Source organism: Pseudopipra pipra, chromosome 5 (assembly GCF_036250125.1).
Source record: "Pseudopipra pipra isolate bDixPip1 chromosome 5, bDixPip1.hap1, whole genome shotgun sequence".
Taxonomy (NCBI): domain Eukaryota; kingdom Metazoa; phylum Chordata; class Aves; order Passeriformes; family Pipridae; genus Pseudopipra; species Pseudopipra pipra.
In genome coordinates, this window is record NC_087553.1 from 42,907,525 (window position 1) to 42,926,468 (window position 18,944).

Here is an 18,944-nt window from a genome sequence, read left to right on the forward strand (position 1 = left end):
CATGCCCATGTTTATGTTTTAAGAACCTGGGGAAATCCAGAAAATCTCAGTTATGGTAAGGAAATAATCCATATATTTTCCCTCATCGAAACAATACATAGTATACTAGAAAGCTGGGTTGCAGAAGTTATGCCCTGGAAACATCTGAGAAAAGAATTAACCCGTCATCCTACTTAGGCCACTTCTGTTCATAGTATAGTTTAGATGCCCATCAGTCCTGGAAACTTCTCTTGACAGACTGAAGGAATAAAGAGCCCTCAGGTCCTCTGCCTGACATTAGGGACGAAGGTGGGATTGGATAAAAACAGTTAAGAAGTGGGCAATTAGGAGGAACCCCCTGTCATGGATGGAGTGGGAGCTCCAGACGAAGTTTATTAGAGAAGCCCTCCCATTAAGTCACAAGGTGCAGAAAGGACCCCCTTACTTTCTAAACTCCTCAGAGAGGAGCCTAGGTGTGACTGGATCCAATTTTAGCCCCAGACTGTCAACAGTTTAAGTCTGAGGAATTACAGAGGTGCGATTGTACAGCTTTGTCCCACAGGATTAAGAATGGCAAATCAGATATAGTTATATAAAAATGGATATTTATTATGATAAATGAATAGACAAAAAAGATCTCAATCAGAATTATTTACTACACCATATAGAAGCTAAGATTACTGATATAATATTGGGCACTATACCAAAGCAGTTTTATTAAAGCAATTATATTGACGCTAGCAAAAAAGAAAGAAACAATTATTAAGTAGAGGGTGATTTAACTCATCCATACCAAAGACCATGGGCAAATCTTTCACTCAGCCTTGAGGAGTAGCCTTGAGGGGTGCCCCTGCTCACAGGAGGAATCTCCACACACACTCCAAGAAAGGGGTGTGTTAGAAGAACCTACCATATGAAAACGGACTGGGCTTTTATAGTGTTAAGTAACTGTCTGTCAGTCATTTGTCTATGGTACAGCCATGTCAGCTTATCATTTTTAGATGAGGATACCTTACCGTATCTGCCCAATCTTTGCTTCACTATCGAGATGTTACCCTTAGGGTAATTTGAGTCAAAATGGTTTTAGCATAATTCAACACCAAAACCAGCATAACACACCCTCTCTCAGTCCACCGCTGCCAGCCTGCTACACCCCATTGCACAGTGCTCACTGGTCTTATGCCTTTCTTGACTTTTTAGTTTTTGCCCTGCTTCATTAGATGCATTTTCTGCAAAGTGATTTAAAGACAGAACATATTTCCCAGCCTTCTGTCACATCACTGTCATTAGGTTTTCCTTTGGTTTACTCTGAAAACAGCTTATATACATGAAAATGACTGAAGAAAAGACCATATCCACCAGAGAGGGGTTAAGTATATTCTACTTCACAAACCTGAAGTAAAATCTATGTGTTAGAGAAAAAGAAAGAATATTTAAACTGATATAAGTTTAAATTTTCTTTCAATCCCCCCCCCAAAAAAAAACCCCATAAGGAACACTGCATATCGTTGCTTGTAAAAATGCCATATTCCAGAAACAGCTGTTCTTTAGTTATAGAAGTACCCAAAAATGTACAGAATCAGTCAGCCATTTTTGGAAATAGCAAAGCACAAAAATATTTTAATTAGTTTGGACTAAGACCTCCATTAATAGATCATCAACATTTTCTGTTCATGTTAAAGGCATTTAGAATTTAAAGTTAGGTTGTTTTTTCTGAAAGTGAGAGCAAAACTAAATTAAAATAGTCTGACTGATGTATGGAAATAATACTTTTATTTTTGCAGTTCATGGTGTTTATATCATCACAGGTGACATTTAACCCTCATTATTTTTTCATCTTTCTGAAACAAACAAGCTAGTCTGTTGGGCACTATTGACAGTAAGTACTGAAAGTGCTTTTAAAAATAATGAATTCGCTGAAGCAAGTATCTGTCTCAAGTCTAGTTCTTGTTTCTGTTTTCAAATATGAATTAGTCTAATGAACATTTTTAACCTGAATATACAATAAATCCTGTGAAGAGCTCCCATTTAAAACTGTTACACTAAATGATGATGTATGGGAAAAAAAAAAAAAGAAAAAATTCCCGCTAATCAGACTGATCTTGGCTACCAGAAAAGCTCCCTCAAAAATTTATCATTGGAACAGATCTGTAGGAGTGATTATAAACTAATTTGCTTTTCTGCTGGGTGCTAGGAATACAACCGTCTACATTTAAGCAGCATTATGACCCACACTAAAAATATGGGAAAATGCCAAATTATGGCTTATACTAATAGAGTTGTAGGAGAGGGGTGTTAAACTATAAAATTACCATTTTTCATAACAATGGTCACTAGGGGGTAACAATTTCAATAGTTTTAAATGAAGTTTTAATTCTTATTTATTTATTTAATGAAAAAATCAACTAGGTTCATGCATAGCAGATGTGAATAATTAAAGAGGAGATAGTGGTAAATGTGAGATTTCTTTCTTATAGACAACCTGGAGAAAAATATGGAAACATTACTTTATAGCTATGGATGGGATTTAAGGACTTCAGACTATTTCTGTGTCCATTTATTAAAAACAGCATCCTGCAGTCCTCTGAAGAATCCTAAGGGTTCTCCTTCAAGAACAAGGACTGGTTTGATGAAAACAATCCCAAATCTTCGTTCGCAAAGCCTAACCATGATTATTAATACAGTGAGGAAATAAGTCATTATGTATTTTAAATCCAGGATGTCTGTCTGAGTCCTCTAAGTTTCTCTTGTTTTGTTTTTTTCTTTGAAGGTGAAAGTTTACTGTTTAAAGAGAACTTGAAAATCGGTCTTGATATATTACTAACATAAATAATAAAATTTTAAAAGCTCCTGAAATAAAAACTAGGCAAATATGTTTCTCAAATGTCCTTCTGCTTCTTCCCCTGACTTAAGTGTTGTATTTGGACTTGCAAGTGACTCCTCTGCAGGGTCCTGGCAAATGTCTGAGATCTTAAAAGTCAAGCTTTCCAGAGGAGGACAAATCAGTGGATATATTTTAGCTTGGTTTAGTTATACATTTATATTGTCATTCTTAGATCAGACATGGTCATCCAGAGCACTGACCTCTGTTAGGTCTGTTTCAGTATTGTGCTAATGTCAGATTCCAATGAGGGCAGTCTCTGAGATGAAATGACTAAGCCCTTCCCTTAAGGAGGGATATTGCACACTTAAAATTCAGGTAATACCTTCTGGTGGTGCTTCTTTCTCTAGCTGCATTGATTATAGAGGGTTGTTCAGATTAGATTAGTCACTGTAGGCATCCAGTGTATGGTGACATGTGTCTTTGCTTTTGTAGAGAACAGTGGAAACCCCACTTTTATTATTGTTATAATAATATAGTAAATGATATATTAATATTCAGAAAGTAAATAAAGATGTCAAGATGCATTGTTGTGTTGGATCCTTCTACTTAGAGATACTTTCTTCTATGTCCTTGAGTGTATATGTATGTATGTAGGTGTGCATATGTAAAGTTCTTGAAAAAAAATAAGCAGGGACAAAACTCCAGCAAGTGTCTCCACTTTGAAGGTTGAGACACTGCAGTGCACTGCTTTTGGGGTTCAGAACCATGCATGAACTGCTGAAATTTGGTTTCTGTTCGTTCAGCTGACAACGTATTCATGTAATATGCGCGTTGCTGGGCTCTAGAAACAAATGTATGAGAAGGCAAATGTGGATGAACATGTGACTCCCTTGGAGAGCTGGGACAGAGGATCAGAAATAATCAGATAACGTCTGTGTTATGCAGCATATTTGTTAAAGTAAAAATCCAAGTGAAGAGCAATCACAAACCACAAATATCAGTGGTTGTGTGTGAAATAAAAGGAAATTCATAGAACCATATTTATTTTTCTATTGTGTGTCTAGGTCCTTAGAAATTATAGGTGCCCAGTCAACATAGAAGTCCTAGACTATGCAACATTTTTATGTAAAGAATTGGGTGTTAACTTCTCACTGAATTTGGGAAAGGGTGGTTCACTCTGCTGTATCTTCAGTTTCTGATTTTCTCATCCTTTTATTTTGTTTTACAATAATCCAGTAACTACACTTGCACCTGAAGGATATGCACTAGGAGTATTCTGAAGATTTCTCTGACTTGTGAGCCCTATAAAGATAAAACTCCTGCTAAATTTGTGTATGTGATCAGACAAGGTATCTCATGAATGGCATTTTGTCAAATCCTATGGCTTATCCACTTGCTGTTCAGCTTTTAAAGTCGTGAATTGAAGGGGAAGGCAATTTTTTTCTGTTTTTGTGACAGTCTTTCACACACTAAAGAAGATTATGCTTGACTCCCTTCACAACATATCAGTGCTGTGGACCTGGACAGTTATTTAATGTTCATCTATTTTTCTGGTGTGCATTTTAAAATTAAAGTAGTAAAAATATTTGTCATGAGGCAGTGTAGATATTCCTAAGGAATTGTGGGTAATTGGTTATTTCTGCATAACAGTTTCATCTAACCTTAGAAAGAGGCATAGCCCTATGGATATTTGTAAATGGTCTGCTGTCATTTTTGACATGTTGTTAGGCACTGGCAGACAAATACAGCACACTATTATATATTGTATATAGCATTCAGCTTCACACCTGGGACTTTGAAAAAGTCCAAATAGCCCACAGATAACAACTGCTACCCAATCTGCTGGTCTCTCTGTTATTTAACTAAAAATCACTCTTCAGTGCAGTCTGAGGGCTGAGGTTTTGAGGTTCTAATGTTGACCTCTGAGAGGAAAATTCTACATTAAACTAGCAAAAAGATGAAAGAATATGCAGTCATAAAAATGTATACAGCCAGTATGTGGATGCTATGATTTTATGTGCAGGTGGTCATTTGTCTCTTATATTTAGTCTTCCTTGCAAGTTCCTTTTAGCAATAGTTGCATTAAAATTCAACTATTAAATTTATTTATTGTTTTTTAAATTTTCATTTCTCCCTGAGGGCCTATCACTCTCCTTCCCCCCTCGCTCCATCTTTTCAAGTGGTTAGAAAGATGTGAGAACTGTGGATACCTCTTCAGAGTCTCCCTTTGGCATGACCAGTCTTTGGCACTGACATAACACCTTGGACGGTGCCTCATTCCTGGTGCTGCAAAAGCATTGCTCTGGCTCTTGTGGGAGAATGATGAATCTGGGTGTTGGGTAACATGGCAGAGGAGGAGCTGTGGGAGCTGGACCTGTTTGGTAGCTTGCCTTGAGCAGTGACTCCTTCACCAGCCCTTTCAGCAGCAACAGCACGGCACCATAGCCTTACCTCTGTTCCATGGCAGGAGGCACAGTTACTTGACTGGTTTGTGAGTCTCATGTCCAATGCAGGAGGCTTGACCTCTCTGGGGTAATGCAAAGTTAGTTTACTAATAATTTGCTTGTATTTTTCTCCAGATGTGCTTTTTATGATCTCAGAACACTCATACCCAAGAGCTGCCCAGCAAGCTCTGCTGTGCTCTGTACTTGTGTCTCAGCAGTGGTATAGATACACAAGGTGCCTGGCATATTGCATGGATAGGCAGTAAGGGAAAGGGATCCTGAGCTGGCCTGGCATGACCTCTTCCCTGTGTGCAATGTATGAACTTCCATAGAGATACGGGATTAAGATAACAACCATAAAGCCGTGTCTCCGTTCTCTGAAAAAGTCCCTGAATAATTATGAATTCCAACACTCCCTCCATATCTTTGTTTTGAATAGATTTTTCTTGAAGACGTGAATTGCTTCAGATGCTTTTGTTACCTGACAGTTTTTACAAAGCACGCTTCTGGAGTTCTGGGAACTGTGACATTTTTGCACCTTCTGACTTTGGATAGCGATGAGGGTGGGTATATATGTTTCCTATCAACAGCTTCTACTGACAAGAGTTCCTTCAGAAACAAATTCCAGGGAGTCTGCTAAGAGTATCTTAAAAGATGCTTTTTCAGCAAGAAGAGATATCTGAAAGTATTGTCTACTGGGAATCCTTGAGCGAAAATATTCTTGATTGCACTGCTCTGAATGGCTCTCTTGGTAGTTTCTCCTCTTTTACTTGGCTTGTTGAAATGTGCTTTCTTTTCCTCTGTCTTGAAGAATAGCCAGCCTCTTTCCAGGCCATCCATAGACTGTCCAGATCCTTAATGATTCATCATGCCCATGGCTTAGAGACTTGCTATTTATATGGAATCAATAATGTAGAGGGAAGGTTGTAGCAGGGGAGATCACTCCAAAAGAGGGCATTTCACAGTACTAGACATGTGCCTTGTTAGCAGCTTTTTCTAAAGGCCTGAGTTAAGTTCCCCTCCTGACTCTGCACTTCAGAGAGCTTGCCTGGGGCTCTACAGAAGCAAGCTAAAACTTAAAATTAAGATCTTTCTTTCAGACAGTGAACTGTGTGCTGAGACATCCTATGGATTTCTCTTAACATGTCAGGCAGTCTGACAGACTGTGGGGAAGTCCTAGAAGGCAGAGGTGTAAAGAGGAACAAGAAAAAAACCCCAGTTACATAGTTTTCAGGAAGGTGAGTGTGCATATATGTGCCTGCGATTTGTGGGAGAAATATTTCAAGGTGTATTTGATAATTTGGTTTACCTGTCAGGTTAAGTAAAAATGCATTACAGAGCTGCAAATTGGAATGTGATGTATTGTAAAAATACACTACAAAATTAAAGAAAATTAGTACATTCTATTCAGTCTTGACAATAGATAAGATGAGGAAAAACAAAGCCAAAACAAACCTGAAATAAAAAAATATTGACACACCAACTAAAACTCTGTGTGTAAAATAGCAACGAGCCAACCAGCCGATGATCAAAGCAAGCAAGCAAGCAAGCAAAAATCTTACAGAGCTTTTAAAAGGTGGAATTTCAAAAATTAAATGCTTTTTATAGATAAGTTATGTTAAATTTCATCACATATTTGTGTGATGAATGTATACACACATAAGAATGTTAAGAAGTATTTTCAGTATCTTATATTTCCATTTAAATATACTTTCTAGGTGAATGGGTGCACAGGTGTACATAAATGTCTTTCTGTACAGAATAGGGATAGAAAGTGACTCAGTATTCTGCATATTATCTTTGGAAAAACTTTGCCCAATGAGAATCTTGACATTGGCAGGATTTTCAGAACTCTAACTTGACCTCACTGACTGGTTTCAATCAGGTCACCACTTAAGTACCACAGTGCTTCTAGAGCATGTATTCTAGATTTGATCCAGCATAAAATTCTTCAATACAGATATTACACAAGTGATGTTCATATTCATCCTTAGAAAACTATCTTTGTGCTATATACTTTAAGGCTTTCCCTTAACTTCATTTGGTAGAATTTATTAAAGATTTTCAAAATAAATTTGGGGAACTGTTGCTTTTCAAAGCTTGAAAAATCTTAACATGGGGTGAATAAGGAGTACTAAGCATAATTTTTTAAAAAGTGAAATAACACATAAATACTTTGATAATGGAATTCATGGTGACATTTGGGTGCTTACATTTGAATTGACCATCTTATTAGTGAGACCTATGACCTACAAGAAAGATGGAGAAGGACTTTTTATAGGAGAATGTAGTGACAGGACAAGGGGGAGTGGTTTCGAACTGAAGAGAGTAGATTTAGATTAGATATTAGGAAAAAATTCTTTACTGTGAGGGTGATAAGGAATTGGAACAGGTTGCCCAGAGAAGCTGTGGATGCCCCATTCCTGGAAGTGTTTAAGGCCAGATTGGATGGAGCTCTGAGCAATCTGGTCTAGTAAAAGGTGTCTTTAATTTTAGAAGCAAGATCACACATGAGATGTACGTTGCAATGGAAATATAGCGCAGGGACACAGCTGCACCCTTCTTCCGGAAAATTATGGTTGCCCTTGCCTGGGCTTCAGCTGTTGTCTCTGTATAGGCACCTAAAGTCCACTGAGGTGTTTGAGATATTTTCTAATAAGCATGAGAAGCCTGAAAGCAGGCAGTTCAAAAGCACTACTGAATTTACCTCCCCACCTTGTTATACTAATCCTATTTCATAGAGACTTCCATACACAGTACTTTTCTTAAGCTGCTACTTAGGGTGAGGGTGTTTTGCCAGAGGGTCAATCAAACACGAGGAGGTAGAAAAACCCTTTCTTTTCTTTTTTTTTCCTGATACATCCCTGAGAACATGTTAATTTGTCATCTAGTACAATGTACCCTGGGACCATTTGGGTCAGCTGTAAAGAAAAGAAAATCAATAATGAGTCATCTAAGGAAACAGGGGAAATATATTCCCCATAACTGTGTAAACTACAGGCTTCTGAAGCCCTGAGACTGAGGAGGAATTGTGGGGGTATTGTATTCTGTCAAATGCTGAAGGTTGCTCTGAGACAAGTGCTACTGCTTCTTACTGAGTCGAGGTATTTGGCAGAAGGCCCACAGAGAGCATATGAGAGAATAAAAAGTCTTTGTGCCAAATGTTCTTTTGAGTGCCTGAGAGCTGGATTGGTCTTTTTTCTCTGTGAAATCATATAATTAGTAATCTCAAGTCTCAGCCTGGTAATTTACAAAATGTCTGCACACTTTAATATATCATTTGCTTAACATGTTTGATAACAACCTCAGAGATACTGGGGCTTTTGACTTCTTGTGATATTTATAAACTGCGCCTTGCCCTGGATGTTTCTCTACCAGCTCTACACAAGCTCCTCTCGTGGATCATGTCAGCCTGCAGCTGCCAGAGAAGAAATGTGGGAAATGTGTTGCTTGCAAAAAGAAAAGTGGCTTCATTTCTGTCCCATGAGGAAACACACAGCTTTGCTGCTGTCATCATCATCTCATCCGCTCTGCTGCCCAATGAACGGGGTGGCTGCAGTGGAGTGGTTTCACTCTGGGCACTTGCAGTGAGAGGTGGGGAAAGACTCAGCAGGCAGCCTGCAGCCAGGAATTCCAGCTCCTGCTGATGACTGGGTTAATGTGAAGAAGCCTCTTCTCTTCCAGTGAGTTGACATATAAAGAGCTGCAAAATCCTAAATGATCCCTGCTTGTGAACTTATCTCTGAAGTCTCTGGGGTTTTGTGAACCTAGAAATCATCTAATTTCAAAATTGAAAGCCAGACCTACAGAGGGCTACACTCTAGGCTGAGGGGGGTCATGTGGAGAAGGAATTATCCTTCAAAAAATGAGTTGTGTTTTGAGTTCCTGTGTCTTTGGCTGAAAGTTCGGCATGAAGTAGTCATTTGTAGCCCTTGCCATAAAAAGGCTCTGACTTTTGTGAGAGAGAGGAGATAAGCTTATTTAATACTGGCTCACTCCTGCCAGAGGACTGATTGAATAAAATTAGTCTTGGTAAGGCTAGGAGAATAAGGTCAGATAACTGCAAGCTCTCCAGGTCCAAGAGATCCTACATGAAGTGCTTCATCTGTGGTTTTATGTTTGTTAAGATTGTGTAACCAGCTGGGACTGTGCCAGCCTGCTGCATTATTCTGTTGAGTCATTTTGTCTCTTAGTGGAGATAGCTCAATCCTTCAGTCCATTTCAGTGTGTAGGTTTTGGTATGGCAATGTCTGAGACTGGATCTCACAGGTTCATTAGTGAGCTTTTCTCAGAATACTTACATTGTAGTTTTCCTTGATTTTTTCCAAAAGGGAAAAGTCTTCACACACAGATGGCTATAACTGATGACTGGCAGACAAGCTGATGGATGAGACTTTTCTTTGGCACTGTGCGGAAGATTATGCTTGGCAATGTGACTGTGACAATCCATTCATTATCTCAGGTTTTAAAGGCTACCAGAGATGCTGTCTGCATAGTGTTGTCATATGAACTCTGTTCATCATCCTTCACCCAAGTGGACTAACTGGGTTAATTGCATGCTAGAGGAGCTGGGCTAACATCTGAAGAATAAACACTTACAACAATTATTCTTGTGATTTTAAAATGGTCCTCTCAGGATTGAAAACACCACAGTGAAGCCAAGAAGTCTGAGAGGAACTGCAGCTAGCAACATTTTCTGTGTACGTGTTGCCCACAGGTGGCACTGCAAAAATTCCAAGCAGTCAGCTCTGATTTTTTTAACAATTTATCTAAGAATCTGTCTCAAGATGCAAGACATATCATGGTAAAAGAGAAATGAAAAGCAATGCTCTACTTCTAACCTAAACTGATTTTCTACTGCTGCAAATAGAGCATAGTCTATCTGGACTTTTCAGTGCCCAAGGTGACCAAGTGACTTCTAATGACTATAGCTGAGTCTTGGAAACATGAATGCTGTAAATAAGACCTCAAAGACCTGTCGATGAGGTGTGTTTGTAGGGGTTTCAGAAATATTTGTATGGAAATATGATATGAAATATGATGAAGTTCCCTCTCAGTCGTCTCCTTTCAAGGCTGAACAGGCCCAACTCTCTCAGCCTGTACTCCTAAGAGAGATGCTCCAACCCCTTAATTACGTTCTTAGCCCTCCGCTGGACCCACTCCAGGAGTTCCATGTCTCTCTTGTACTGAGGAGCCCAGAACTGGACTCAGCACTCCAGATATGGCCTCACTAGGGCTGAGTAGAGGGGCAGGATCACCTCCCTCAAACTTCTGGCAGTGTCTTCCTAATGCACCCTGGGATACCATTGGCATTCCTGGCCTCAGAGGCACACCACTGGCTCATAGACAGCTTGTGTATATACAATGTATGTAAGTATCTGAAGGGAGGTTATCAAAAGGGTGGAGCCCCACTGTGGTCCCTTCCAACCTTACCCATCCTGTGATTTTGTGATTCTGGGATAGTGTAGAATAAGACAACACAAAGTTGGCAGTTTTTTCCTGCTGATTCTATAGTACGACTCCATGTGTCATCCGAAAATAAAGCAACATGAGTGCCTTTGCTGACATGCACCACAACTGTGTCATGCCTCATTGTCACCACTGAGGACATAGGAATTACTGCTGTGTCTGTGATTGATTTTTCGGTTCACTGGCCAAACAGGGGAAAAACTGACCAAGCAAAGAGAAAAATACCAAATAAGTTTTTAAAAAATAGAAGAACACCTTTGTTTTTGATAATTTTAGCAATTTTAAAAATCTCTTATTTTTTTCAAAACAATTAAAAATATGTAACAAAATAAAATTAAAAAAATATGTGGAAACAATTCTTTACCTGCCCTCTGTGTGAGAATACTTACTTTTAGGTTCAATGTGTAATCAAATCAAGGAAACAAAGAAAACATATAGTTAGAAGCATGATATAGATTTTGGCCAAAGAGAGGCCATATTCAGAGTCTACAAAACAGCACATTTATATTTTGCACTGTCCCACAATGATATCCACATTACTTGTTTGCCCCCTTGATTCTTACCCAGAGGCTCTCAATGGTGCCATTGCAAGCTGTGAGCTCCATACATTCTAACCCTTCTGTTACAGTGCCACCCCTCTGCCTCTACTGCCCTGCCTAAACCTCCTGAAGAGCCTGTAACCATCCAACAGGACACTTCAGTCACAGGTCTCATCCCACCAGGTTTCAATTATGCCAGTGATGTGAAATCTCTGGGACTGGACCAAAGCTTTGAGTTCCTCTTGTTTGTTCCTCATGCTGTGTGCATTGGTGTACACACATTTCAGGAGTGGTACATTGTAACCAGCATCTTGTGAAGCAGATTGAGGGATCCCATGGAATGATCCTTGAATGCTCATCTCCTCAAATTTTGGCACACTGCCCCATCACTCATCATTGACTAGCCTGATTTTGTTCCTTTCCCCCTTCCAAGCTAGTTTAAAGCTCTACCAATGAGCCCTGCTAGCTCCCGTGCTAGAACTCTTTCCCCCTTCTGAGATAGGTACATCCTGTCAAGTGTCAGTAGATCAGGTGTTTAGTAGATCATCACATGGTCAAAAAACCCAAAATTTTTCTGAGTACACCGACTTCAGAGTCACTCTGATGGATCTGCCTAGTCCTATCAATATTATTCCTTGTTATGGGAAAGATTGAGAAAATCACTACCTGTGCTCCTGATCCCTCAACCAATCGTCCCAGGGCCCTGAAGTCTCTTTTGATTGCCCTCAAACTTCTGTTTGTTATTTTGTCACTACCAGTTTGAACAACCAAAAGGAGATAGTAATCAGAGGTTTACATGAATAAAGATTGCTTATGTATCTACTTTGAAAAACTCTGAGTCACTATAGTGTTTCAAGTGGGGCATCTTCCTGATCATAACCCGGATGAGGGTTAAAGGTCAAAGTTCATAAAATATTAGATGTAATACGGATTGAAAGCCATGGCTAAGTGTAATATCCATTGTTTATTGCTTATTTGTTGCTTCTTGTTTCTACTATAGATTCATTTTTGTAAAAAGCTTTAAAAACCACACAGACACAAGCAAAGAAAGCTTTGCACATTTTACATAGTCTTCGTGACCTCAGAGGAATTACTGGAAATAGAATAAAATAAGATGCATTTATTTCATGTAAGAGTGCAGAGCTGTATTGTTTGTAAGCTGATATAGGAACTGGTTTCTGCAGGACTTAATCATGTATCTGTGGCTGCCCACTCCTTCTGCTTCCCTGTGGCTGAAGCTGCTTCTCACTGGTCTCTGCACCCAGTTGTGGGAGTTAAACTGGTAGAGAACTAACCCTACAAAAAAGGGGATGTTTTCCTGCCAGTCTAAATCCCTGACTTACCATCTTCACTATCAAAAGACAATGCTCATGCAAGCAAGGGATGAAAGAGTCCAGGACAAGAGACAAGGGATCTTCTTTTTCCTCCAGTAGCTGTTAGTCATTAGATGGGTTTAGATGTATCACAAGCTGTGCCAGTGTCTTTGATAATAGAGCCTTTTAGATTTTTTTTTTCACTGTCTGTATGTGGCTACTGTAATGATGGGGAACCTGAGCACAGAAACAGCCTGTAACTTTATTTCACCTAGTCCATGGCAATATGATTTCTTCCTCCTTGTTAATGACCAGTGTATGTGTTAATGCATGACCTGTGCAACTTTCAGGAAAGAAAAGATTCAAAAGACCAAGCAGATAGAATCATAGAATGATAGAATCAACTGGGTTAGAAAAGAGCTCTGAGATCATCAAGTCCAACCCTTGATCCAACACCACCGCAGTTACTAGACCATGGCATTAAGTGCCACATCCAGTCTCATCTTAAAAACCTCCAGGGACGGAGAATCCACCAACTCCCTGGGCAGCCCATTCCAATGCCTGATTATTCTCTCTAAAAAATTTCTTCCTAATATCTAACCTAACTTCCCTGGCACAGCTTAAGATCGTGCCCCCTTGTCCTACTGCTGGTTGCCTGAGAGAAGAGACTGACCTCCACCTGGCTACAACCTCCTTTCAGGTAGTTGTAGAAAGTAGTGATGAGGTCTCCCTGAGCCTCCTCTTCTCCAGGCTAAACAGTCCCAGCTCCCTCAGCCTCTCCTCATAGGACTTGTGCTCAAGTCCCTTCACCAGCCTTGTTGCTCTTCTCTGGACCCGCTCCAGCACCTCAATATCCTTCCTGAACTGAGGGGCCCAGAACTGGACACAGCACTCCAGGTGTGATCTCACCAGCATTGAGTACAGGGGAAGAATCACTTCCCTGGACCTGCTGGCCACACTGTTCCTGATCCAGGCCAGGATGCCATTGGCCTTCTTGGCCACCTGGGCACACTGCTGGCTCATGTTCAGCTTCCCGTCAATCCAAACTCCCAGGTCCCTTTCTGCCTGGCTGCTCTCCAGCCACTCTGTGCCCAGCCTGTAGCGTTGCATGGGGTTGTTGTGGCCAAAGTGCAGGACCCGGCACTTGGCCTTGTTGAACCTCATCCTGTTGGAATCAGACCATCTCTCCAGCTTGTCCAGGTCCCTCTGAAGAGCCTGATTGGTGTCAGAATTGAACATCAAGGATTAAGTGTTGAGCCTATGAAATGGTGATCATAATGAACAATGGTATTCAGAAGACTTTTCTTGATTTAATGCTAGGTTTGTATATAACACTGCACCTACACTAAATACCTTACATTCATATTTGTGAGTTGCAAAATAATAATCTTGAATACTAACTTCCCTTCTTACCTGGAGCAATCTTCCCAAAGAAATAGAGGGGTAAGGGCTGTAACTTAGTGCCAGATGTGCTGTGCAAATGTGACTGAAATTTTATTTACCTGACGGAAAGAAATTTAAAGCTACCATGAAGAAACAGTTTTATGTAAAATGAGGAATAATAATTGCTTAGCTTTACTTTTTCCAGAAACATGATAATGACCACTTAAGTTTTTGGCATACGAATATCATACTGATATATGAGATAGATATTGATGATTTTGCTACATGAAAAAAGCTTTAAAAGTGACAGATTAATTACAGAATATATAATAAATGAGTGAGAAATGGTCGTACCTGTTTCCAAAGTCCCACTCTCATAATACAGTGTTACATCCTCTGGAATATAATCTATACATATGTTATATACAATCATCAGGAAAATTTTGCACATAATGATCTCTGAGTCTCTTTCTTCAGTCCTTCACAGTGATTGCAGGAAGGACAACTTGCATTAACAGGGAATGCAGGACTAAGTGTTTGCACTGGTTTTGAATAACTAATTTCTGCAGGCTTCTAGAAATGGCATTTGGTTCCTCAAAAAATTTCTGCAAAACAAGCAGCATACTTTGAAGTCTGTGCTAGGAGAAAAAGAAACAAAAGCAAAATGTGAATCTCCCAAAGTACTATCTTCTTTTTGTGGAATGGTTCAGTGGCTTGATGAGGTTAATTTGTATTAAGTTGTGGGAAATACTTTATCTGCTTATAGAAGCTTAATTTCACATGAATATGACAGATACTGTACTTACGGCACTGGAACTCAATGATTTGATAAGCATAAGGAGCTGAAATCCCTACATTTCCTCTCAAAGAATATTCATTGCATACTCTAGATGGTATAGAAACTAAAGAATGGTTGGCCTAGATTTTTCAGTGTTTGAAGTATCTTTGTATACTTTTCTAGGATGTTTTGGTTTTATACCCAGAAAATGTCAAAGTAGCTTTATTAAAGATTCCCCAAATACTATCAATAGTATATGATTATTTTTTGTTCTGTTCCATTTTTCATGTAACTTTTCACTTTTTGAAATGCTTTTCTGTATTGTACATGAATGTAAGTGACTGTTTCATTTAATTACACTCTTTTTCCATAGAAGTATTACAATGCCTGATTTTCTCCTCCTAATTATTGCAAAGGAGGCTTTCAAACTTTTGTTCCAGTATTAACATTTCTCTCACAGAATTTTACAACAGCTCTTTCAGCTGGCTTCCGTTCCCAATGGCTATTGGCATACATTGTACTTAATTTTCTTCTAGTGGTTATATTATGGCATTTCTGTAGACCTAGTAGAGCAGTGTAAAGCTATACAATAAGAGAGTGAGGAGACAAAATTTCAGGGTTAGTGATACAAAGAATATAAATAAAAACTAATATAGTGAAAAATAAGTGATACGAAGTTCTCATCCTATGATTAAATTTACTTCCTTTTGTAGATTCAGTGTCTGGGTTTTTTTATGTACCTTTCCTAAAATATAAAGTAGTGAATTTGTGTTAGCATGAGTGGGTATAAGATGTGTAATTGCCTATCAAAATAAAAATTAGTGTGAACTTACAAAAGCAGCATGTGTTTGTTCTACTATATATTATACGTTCCCAATATATCATAGAATAATTTTTTTCCCTATTCACAGATAAAAAACCTTCTAAGTGTTTTACTGAGGAAAAATAGTTTATTTAAATTGCTTTTTTGGCATGTATACCAGTAGAATGGTTTGGAAAATAATTAAAAGTAATTTTTGCAGCAGCCTGTGCTACTAGCTGTAAAAATATTTTGCTCATCATCAATAGTATGAAAATACCACAGGTTGAAAATTTCAGACAGACAGTATGAATTGTTTTCCTTATTCTCTGTTGAATTAAAAATTATAGTTAGAAGTTGAAGAAAAGCAGTTTTTGTGCATAAAAATATTTTCTTTCCTGCTAGATTTCTGATGTAAATGTAACATTTTAGCATATCAAAATATGATGGATTGTGGGTTAATTGTTTGCATCGTGTTATATCTTTTCAGATGTAGCACAGCATGATGTGGTGGAGTATAATCAAACCTGACACAGTACAATGCATTGAGTGACAAGAAAGACCACAGATGGTTCACTGGAATTTGTTATACTGAAAAATGCATAAGTCCCTGAATGAGATGTTTAGTAGTTTATGTTTTGTTGATGAAGACACGGAGTCTAATTGCTGTCTGTGGCTTTTGCCTCTAGGAACATTCTTGGGGGCCATAGCCTACATCAAGTTTGTTTTCCTTTCTCAGGCCTTTTAGGAGCTGACACTGTGCAATAACAACTGAGTGGATCCAGGGATCAATGCTGGGCTCCTGAAAGGCTGTTAGTAGGATTTTCTCCTCATGGAAGCTCTCATTTATTGTTTGACACTAGGGATATGAAAGGTAGCTGAAGCATTCAGTACATATGCTTTGCATAGAATATACAAAAAGTTAAACAGAAGTAGAAATAGAGGATTTAGAGGTACTGTTAAAACACATATTGCTTTAAATAGTTTGTATTCCTCCCCATAAAAAGTTGTAGGTCAGCTAAAAGTTCATATTTCTTTCTCTCTTCCTTCTGATGGGAATGAACTATCCCCACAAATATCTGGTCTTATATCAGTAACCACTGAAAGTTTGGATAAAATTACTTTTTCTGAAAACCAAGTCCTTTGGTAACTGGCTGCTGAACCAGAAAGGGTAGTTTGGCAGTTCTCCACTTACCAAATTGGTCCTCTCATAGGACTCCAGTAGCATGATTTTGGTGATCAGTTACAGCAGATTGAATGGGAGTGATAAGTACATATATCGAATAAAGAAAATTGTCACATTGCCTCCCTTGTTTGAAAAATTTGGTTCCCCATGTTCCCAGATTTACTTTGCAGCACCAGGTAGAAAGATTTAAAATGTGATTTCTTAGCAGATATTATTTCTGGGTTTTGTTTTAGGGCTGTCCCTGTATCCTGCCAGTTGTTCTCTGTGCACTTGTAGGAAGGTTTTGGAATACCATATCAAAGACTATCTGTTCTAGACATAAAGCCTGGAGACATAGATTCTGAAAACATATGCATGTATGGTTATTTTAGCATTGATACACTTTCACGTCAAAGTTTCTCCCTTGGGGAAAAAGAAAAAAAATATTGGTAGAGATACACAGCTGTTGATGGAAGTCCAGAAATTAATATAGTTTCTAGGCTAGTTTTGTGTTTCTGCTTCCCACTTCACTGGAGCAGTCCTCTATGCAGCCTTGTCCAATCATTCTTCTTTAGCTAGTGTTTTCTGCCTGAGATAGTTATACTACTTTTACAAAAGAAATCAACATTATATTCTAGTGTTAATATCATTGTAATTCTTGTTTCATACATGACAGATTGCCTTACAGAACAAAATTTAATGCATTTCTTATTAAAAAAACCCAAACCAAACAGTATGATGCTACCTTGCAAAGTTATCAAATTGCTCATATTTTTATTTTCACAGCTCACCATGTTAAAACTGGGACCTGTGAAGTGGTGGCACTTCACAGATGTTGCAATAAGAACAAGATAGAAGAAAGATCACAGACGGTGAAGTGCTCCTGCTTCCCTGGGCAGGTAGCGGGTACCACCCGGGCAGCTCCTTCTTGTGTTGATGGTGCGACTACTTCTATTGCTTCCTTTCTTTGTGTTCCTTGAAGTTTTTGCTGGCTTAACATCATCAATGAGACCCACTCCATTATGGTTACCTTTTTAAAATAAGAGTAGGACAGCTTCTACATTTTGAAGGTGATCTCCAAGGTGAACAGAAGGAAGATGGGAAGAATTAGTTATTTGCTATTGCCCTGCGGAAATGCTAAACAAAATTATTAGATGACAGTGAAAGAGACGACTTGAGGGGCTAAATTTGATCTAAGAGAGGACCCTTGGAGTTGTATGAAATTCACTTAATTGAAAGTTTTTGTGCAAAATTGACACGAGCATATGATTTTCATGTGCTACAGTCTTATATCTGATTTATATATTTATCATACATGAAAAAAAAGCGCAAAGAAACAGAACGCAATTCTGTCCAGTTTTTAGTCTTTTTAGACCGACGCTATTATTCCTATTCACAGTGCAATATTAATGTCTTACTTAATTGTGGTATAAGTTCATATGTTTTATTTGGGAAAATACGAGCTGATTTTTCACATTGCTTTCTCTGAAAGAGTAGCAGGATTCACCCTTTACATTATCTCTTTACTGTTGATATGTTGTTGGCTGTCAGAGAAGCTGTAAATATGTCATCACTGGGGAATAAAGTTAATCAGACTGTGCTAGACTGTATAGTAGACCAGGCAAAAGAAGAGATTCTACTTATCACTTCGAAATCTGGCTGAGCAAGAATAAATGAGGTTGGAATGAAATGCTGTGAAGAGGTTGCCTTTGAAGCACAAAGCACGTTTTGCAAATTGAAACTTAATTTCTTATTAAGGTTCTGAGGTGGCTGAAAATCACAGACTAGCTGTCAGTGAACATATTTCTAATATTTTTCTGGAAAATAAATATTGCCACATAATAACATAATGAAGTGTCCATTTCAACAGCACGCAAATATGTTTGTTTTCCTTTCTTGTAGCTTCAATCGTGGAGCAGAAATGGTGGTGCCACATGCAACCATGTCTTGAAGGGGAGGAATGTAAAGTTCTTCCAGATCGTAAGGGGTGGAGCTGTTCCTCTGGGAATAAAGTGAAAACAACTAGGGTAGGTATGATACCAACCTGACATGTTGCCAACAAGTATAAAAAAAAATAAAAATAATGGTGCACAGAAAATTGGGTGCACATTGAAGACCTGAGATGAGAAGACTGAAGAAGCATGGGAAGAGAGTCATACTGGGATTGGACTTCCTGGTCCTGCACACTGTTCTCAGCATACTTTTCGATTACCTGAACATAGTAAGCAGTGTGCCAGACCTTCTCAGGTAA

General features: G+C 38.7%; 1 protein-coding gene across 5 annotated transcripts in view; it reads left to right on the forward strand.

The window, feature by feature from the left end:
* The window catches only part of TAFA2 (TAFA chemokine like family member 2), a 178,306-nt gene that overhangs the window by 126,075 nt on the left and 33,287 nt on the right, over window positions 1–18,944 (forward strand). For 4 of the 5 annotated variants that reach the window (XR_010430797.1, XR_010430798.1, XR_010430799.1 and 1 more), the window contains 2 exons: window positions 17,480–17,632; window positions 18,596–18,720. Coding sequence is in view for 1 of the 5 variants with exons in the window: in XM_064655813.1 (XP_064511883.1) it covers window positions 17,480–17,632; window positions 18,596–18,720 (278 nt within the window). In the remaining 4 variants the exon portion in view is untranslated. The other variant, XR_010430804.1, reaches the window with a different exon arrangement.